Source organism: Chaetura pelagica, unplaced genomic scaffold (genome assembly GCF_000747805.2).
Source record: "Chaetura pelagica isolate M959 unplaced genomic scaffold, ChaPel_1.0 scaffold294, whole genome shotgun sequence".
In the NCBI taxonomy this organism is placed as follows: domain Eukaryota; kingdom Metazoa; phylum Chordata; class Aves; order Apodiformes; family Apodidae; genus Chaetura; species Chaetura pelagica.
Window position 1 is genome coordinate 415,992 of NW_009953068.1, and position 6,770 is coordinate 422,761.

Here is a 6,770-nt window from a genome sequence, read left to right on the forward strand (position 1 = left end):
AGTGTGCTCTCAGCAAAAGCCGGGGAGAGGCACCAGATCCGGCAGAAAAACGCCTGCCCCGCTCCGTCGGGCTGTCCCGCTCTGTCGGGCTGCCCCGGGACCTGCTGCGGGTCACAGGGAAGGCAAAGCACAGCAGAGGAGCTTTGAAACAGTCTCCCCGTTGCCCTAAGAAGTGAAGCTGCTCTTGGGGACTCTGGGTTCTGTGGTTGTTAGGAGGGTTTCTTACCCCTGCTGTTGAAGGGAAGAGGTTAGTGGTGACTGGGGGGCAGAGGGATGGGGGGCAGAGGGATGGGGGGCAGCGGGATGGGGAGCAGCGGGATGGGGAGCACCCTTGTGGCTCCCACCCCAGGGCAGGCAGGGCAGCACCCTGCTCACAGCCCGCGTGTTTCTGTTCCTCCAGGGAACCCGCAGAGCGGATGAACGACGCGAGGTCGGTGCCCACGGTGCAGTGTTTACCATACATGGCCAAAACCCAAAGCTAGTCTTGCTTCCTTGTGCGTTTTGGCCAATATTTGCAAGTTGGTTTGCATGCAGCGAGGTGCTTGAGGGGCCTCATTTCTCAGGGGAGCAACACACCTGTAACTCCCCCTGTAATCCTTCAGGATTTGGAGAAATAGATGTGTCGTGACAAGCTGAGCTGAGAATCCTCCTCTTCCCCCACAGAGCTGCACCAGAGCCGTGAGCTACCCCCTCTCAGTGATAGCTGGGTGCTAAAACTTGCAGAAAGCCTCACCGAGATGCACTTGTCATGGTCTTGCTGCTCTGATGGGAACATCAGATGCCGCAGTAGCTACAACTTAAATAAACAAATGTTATCCAGCGTTTGTTAAACTTCGACACCAGTTTAACCACTGATCCAAGAGGCAGGAAAGTCTCTCTTTACGTCCTGAGCAACCCCTTGATAAACAAAGTCACACACCCCCAAGCAGAGCTGCCAGGCTGCACCCCTGCCACCTGCTCCCCGCGGCACCGTTTGCTGGGGACTTAATACTTCCCTCCCAAAAGCCAGCCCAGCACACTCACTCTCCACCCTCTTCCCTCAAACAATCTCTTTAAAGCTAAAAAAAAAAAAAAAAAAAAAAAAAAAAAAAAGAAGAAAACAAAAGCAGTTTGGCAGCCCTGGAGCAGAGCTGCAGGTAATCTGCAGTTTAGTAGGTTCAGGTGGTGATTCATATTTTCCGGGTAGGTACGTGGCTTGCTAAGGTCACACAATGAGTCAGTGACAGAGCCAAGTGTCTCAAGTGCCAGTCCCACAGCCAGCAATTTATTAGGAGTCTTGAGGCTCTGCATGTGGCTTAAAATGCTATGAAAAACTATTAATACAATATATATAAAATGGCACTTAAAAACACACGTATGTATGTACAGCTCCTTGCTCAAAGCAGTGGGCAAGCTTGAAAAGATATTTTAATGATGTACCAGGAGATGCTTTACCTTGGACTGAAAACCAGGCAAGGCAGCAAAACCCAGCCCTGCCCAACAGCTTAGAAGAGAAACCAAGGAAGATTTCTGGCATCCATCTAGAAGGACAGTGATGCACAGAGGAGACACAGAGAAAATGCCCTGGAAAATCTGGTTGAAACCTGCTCCTCCCAAAAACTGCTACGGGAATGGTTGGTTCCTGGTTCACATTTTCACTGCAGGGTTGGATAGTCCTGCAGCACCTGGCATTGGAAGAGTCCCTAAGGATGGACTTGGAAGGAAACAATCCCTGTGGAATTTTTGCTGGCACTTCCTTAAACACTGGGATGGAAATGTTCCAAAGATCACCCAGATCCTGACCTGTGTTAATGAGCCATTTAGATCCCTACAGCTCACTGTACAAGGTGAGGAAGGAATGAGATGGATTTCAGGCTGAAATCTTCAACAACAGAAGGAGCAGTTGAAGTTTTACAGGTGCCCTTTGGTTCCACGTGAGCAGTAATTATCATCACTGCAGCTGAGCAAAACCATTCCAACAAACAGCACTTAAATTATAGCCCGAGCCATGAAAGCCAAAAACATCTTGTCAAAATGTGTCACCAGTTCCAACTTTTGTAAAGGAAAACACCATAATACCAATTTCCAGCAGCTACCAAGGAACCACACAACAACGTTTCCCCTTCTATTCTATCAACACCATAACTGAGTTTTGCAGAAGAGACTCAGAACTTAATACAAAATACATTTCCCTGGTCTCACCCACCCCCTGCTGCAGTGAGCAGCCCATCTCACAGCCTTTATACGGAAACAGCCCCATGTCTACAGGCTCCACCTCCTCTCAAACTGATGTCAGCAGCTAAATATAACTTCCTTGCAAATATGCATCAAGCCCATCACTGCAACAAATCACTCTGGTTTGTTCCTATCAGGATCTTGACGTGTCTTGGAAGCAACGCCCTGGGGCTGCCCCACAGCCTGCCCTGCCAGGGCTGTGGGACTAGTTAGAAAAGGTGAGGAAACATAAATACCTGAGGCACTTTTTTACTGGGAGAAACGTTGTCAGCTTCTTTGGCCTTCAGCTGATACTAGACCATTTGGTTTGCAGTCTGGGAGCGAGCTGGGATGGGCAGCAAACCCCATCACCCTTCAGAACCAATCAAGTCACTCGGGGGCTGAATTTATCTCGAACATTTCAATTTGCTTAAATCCTCATTGCTAAATATATTCTGAATGAAGGGAAAAGGCTTAGGGGGGGTTTTAGAGAGATCAGCAATTTGAAGTCCTGTTATTTTGCAGCTTAACATCTAAGTCACGCAAAATATGCCACACGTGGCAGGTTGTGTTTCAGGCCTCGGGTGTGCAGACATCCCAGTTGTACAACTTTGCAAGGATATTGATGCCCACTATTTATTTCTTGAGACCTTTTAGAGTATTATTACACTTAACTAACTTCACAGGGAGAGTGCTCCCTCCTGAAAGTTGCATTATTTTCTGTTTCTTTTTCTCTGTCTCCCGTGATTTCTACACACGAGGCCAAATTCAGCAGCCTTGAGAATTGGTTGGAATTGATGCTGGGATCTTACATTTCACTTAACATGACCAGAATGTAGAGAATTATTATTTATTTATTATTTTTGTGCAGGGAAATCTGAAGTGACTGTGATGATGTAAAAACAAAACAACCCCCAGCCTTTTTCTGTGCAGGGAATAACCTTGGACTCCCTCTTTCTGCCTTGTTTTCTCGCTGTCTGTTGGGCACATATCAAATAGCAAGGGCAGCTTTATGAAGCTGCTTACAAGCCTGGTTTTTAAGAGACACTTCAGTGATCATCAGAGGTTGAGCAGCTGCCAAGACAAAATTGTACCAACAGCCACCACGGAACAGCCCTTGATTAGGGCTGATCAATTCTGTCTCTTGGACAGGGTTACATCTGCCCTGTGTTGATCTGCTCCCCAGACCCAGCAAAGAGTTTGCCTGGAGAGAGAGGGAGGGAGCAAAATCCATTTGGTTTGGCCTTATTCAATCCTTGGCCAGAAAGGGGAGCTGTAGAATTATGGAATGAAGTTAAGGAGAGCAATGTGTTCAATCAGATTTTTAAAATAAGGGCCAGGGAGGGAGCAGTGAACTTGCAGGGCCAGGGGCTGTGCTGCTGGGCACGGGTAGAAGGGGCTGGGGAGTGGGAAGTCATTAGAACTGAACATTAGGTCAGGATGAGTGTTAATAATTTATGCTATTGTTATTAATGATTTAAAATCCATTCTGCAAAGCACATTTATTACCCCATATACACACTCCCAGGCGTGTTATATGCAGTAATGCAGATGCCACACACATACCACCTCAGCTGTAGGAAAGGCACATGCTACCCAGAGTTTTTACAGTGAGATATCTATTTAATTTCAAACTAGCCTATTTCCTCTTTTATTGTTCTCCTCCATTACTGTACAGGATTGCAAAACAGGTTTTTCTTCCCATTTTTGCCATAAAGGGGGAGGGGATCCCAATACCTAATTAAAATGTTGGGACAGCAAACAAAAAGGAAGCAATTAGTTGCAACAGATGGGATTTTCTTTGTTGCTACCTCCACTACACCAGGTGATTAACTAGGAAGAGAGAGACAAGAAAGCAGAACACAGAGAGAAAAAAAAGAAAAAGGAAAAAAAATAAAAAGCAAGGTGCATTTTATTTACAACATGAAGATCCTGGGATTGACACTTCCTATAATTCTGAATAGCAGGGAAAAAGTCAGGCAGGCACCACGAAAGGAGCAGGGGCTTTGAGCAGGGAGCAGCAAGGTGAGGCTTGGTGCTGGGAGTCCTCTCACACTCCAGGTTACACTTAGCACATATCCTAGTCTTGTCCTCATTATTCAACCCGTTTTGAATCCTTTTGCCATCTCGTTCTGTTTCTCTCCCTGCTGTCTAGGATCAAGTTGGGTCAAAAGTGCTGGAAAAATCAGAGGTATAAGAAAAGAATCATGAAATGGTAAATAGAAGTGAGACCTTTTGTGCTCAGTTAGGCAGGGTGAGATGTAGGAAGGTACATGTTCAGCAGCAGATTTAAATAAACCCCAAACAGGCTGTGCCACAGATCCAGCAAAATGAGAAACTATTCCTGCTCTTCTTCAGTACAGCACTGACATGGACATGGGCTGTCCTGACCTCCCTCCCTATTTCTTGTGATGATCCAGGAGATAAACAACTGCCGGGGTGGTTTAGCTGCAGCCAGCACTGCTGCAGGGACAGAGCAGGATTTCTTGCAGCTTCTCCTCACCCCCTCCCTCTGTACCATCACCTGATCCACCTGCTCCTCCTGTTCCCTCAAAGATGTGCCTCACTGCTGGGGACAACATCCCTCCATCTGAGCTGGGTGGTGACAACCGGCTGCATCAGACAGGGGAGAGGGGAGAGAGGGGAGGGCTGTGTGGCTCCAGACTCCCTGTCACAGCCAGCACTAGCACAGAGCCCAGGTCTGTCAGGTGCCAGATCACCCCCAGTGACAGATATTTCACAGCCCTGCTTCTTTACATCGTGAGAATGATAATGTGTCTTCAGGTGCTTCCTGAGAGGACAGGATCTATTTTTCATCACTGTAGGCGTCTTGTGATCCCTGACACACACACAAACTCTGTGTCAATGTTCATATTCTGACTTGGCTTTGGGACTTCTGGGAGCAGGAGTAACTGACAGCACAACGTACCGAGCCCCGTGGGATAATTGCACCTATTTTTTAAGTAAACACAGTGTTCAGTTCAAAGCTACATACATTTCCCGTGCCTTAACACATGTATTTTCCCTTATAAGGAAATCCACAATCACAGATTGTCAATAAACAGAAGATGCAAGTTAACCAGCATGGGTTCAATGTGTCCTTGCAGGATCCAGACTCTCAAACAAACATTTTCAATCTCTCCCTGTTTCTGCATCACTGCTGTTTTACCAGTAAAATGTCAAAGTCCATTTACCCATATTTTTTTTTCAGTAAAAAGGGTTTCCAAGTTACTGCCTTTCTCCTGAAAGCCTCATTCAAGCTCAGCCACAGTGCAGGAGAAGGAGAACTGAAGGAAAATAGTGCCTCCTTTTTATGCCACAGCTAAATCAAATCATGTTTGATTTGGTGGCAAACCCAGTGGCAAACAATCCCACCTGACAGTGGGAGCAAGTATCTCATGGGCTGGATCTGTTCATGGGAAGCAGGATGGGATTACTGGATAATGGACTTGATACCAGTCTCACAAAGCAGGTCCCTTTTCTCTTGAAGCAGCCGCACTACCAGCAGTATTTTTACCGACCAGGGAGCAGACAAGAACCAACCAACGCCTGGTTCTCGTCCTGCTCCCTTCCAGCCACAGGTTTTTCACGTGCCCGGAGCTTGTCCCACCTGCTGCTGCCCTGAGCGTGCAGGTATTTCCAAGCAGCCGTGCCCCCCCCCCCCTCCCCTCTGTGTCCGGACCCCCCCCCAAGGGGCTGGGGGGTCTGTGGGTGCTGCCCCAACCCCTCACACCTCACCTTTCCTGGCCGGGCTGGGAGCTGCCGCCTTCCCTTCCGCCGCCTTGGACTTCTCAAAAGTTTTCTTGGCGTCGGCAACTTTAAGCACGTTCTCATCCTCCTGATTCTTCCTCCCCTTCCGCTCGGGCTCCTCCGAGCCCCCTCCTCCCGCAGCCCGGCCCCCCGCAGCTCCCCCCTGCTCCAGCAGCGCCTGGGTCAGGGCCACGGTCCTGCTCATGCTCAGGGCCAGGCTCTCCTTGCTGTGGGTCCTCACAGGAGGGGCCGGGGGGGGTTTTTTCGGGCTGTACGAGTCGAATAGCCCCGCATCTGCTTCACCTCCCAGCAGGTCCCTGCTCTCAAGGAGCTGGATGCTGCTCTGTCTCGAAAGCTTTGCAGCGTCTTTAGCCACCGAAGGGTAACTGGGAACTGCAGGGACCGTTCTCTCCAGGCTCTTCATCACCTGCGTGTCCAGCTCGGGCTTCCTGGCCAGATCCTCCTCGCTGCTCTGGCCGTTCTGGCAAAGCTCTGGCACATTGTCAGGCCGGGGGGCGAAGCTCAGCCCCTGCCTGAAGCTTTCAGCTGCCTTGCAGCTTTCCCTGGGGACGTAGGAAAGAGATGCTGTTGCCTCCTGTTTGCTTTGCAAAATGTAATCCATGAGCACGGCGTTCCTCTCAAAGCTGTCCGACCTGATGGGGACGCTCGGCTTGTTGCCCTCCGAGGGCGAGTTCAGGCTCAGCTTGTTCACCTGCCGACCCTCCGCGCTGCTTTCTGAGTCCGAACGGCTCAGCTGCCTCCTCAGGACCCCTTGGAAGGTGTTGAGCCTGTTGAGGCTCGGACTTGCCGCTTTCCCGTTCCCCGGG

At 49.3% G+C, this 6,770-nt stretch overlaps 1 protein-coding gene across 1 annotated transcript in view; it reads right to left on the reverse strand.

The window, feature by feature from the left end:
* Nucleotides 1-6,217, reverse strand: part of CORO1C (coronin, actin binding protein, 1C) — a 48,643-nt gene extending 42,426 nt beyond the window's left edge. Inside the window, exon 1 of the mRNA XM_009996817.1 lies at nucleotides 5,932-6,217. Coding sequence (XP_009995119.1) covers nucleotides 5,932-6,148 — 217 coding nt within the window. The 5' untranslated portion in view covers nucleotides 6,149-6,217. The remainder of the gene's footprint in view (nucleotides 1-5,931) is intronic.
* Nucleotides 6,218-6,770: the final 553 nt, after the last annotated feature.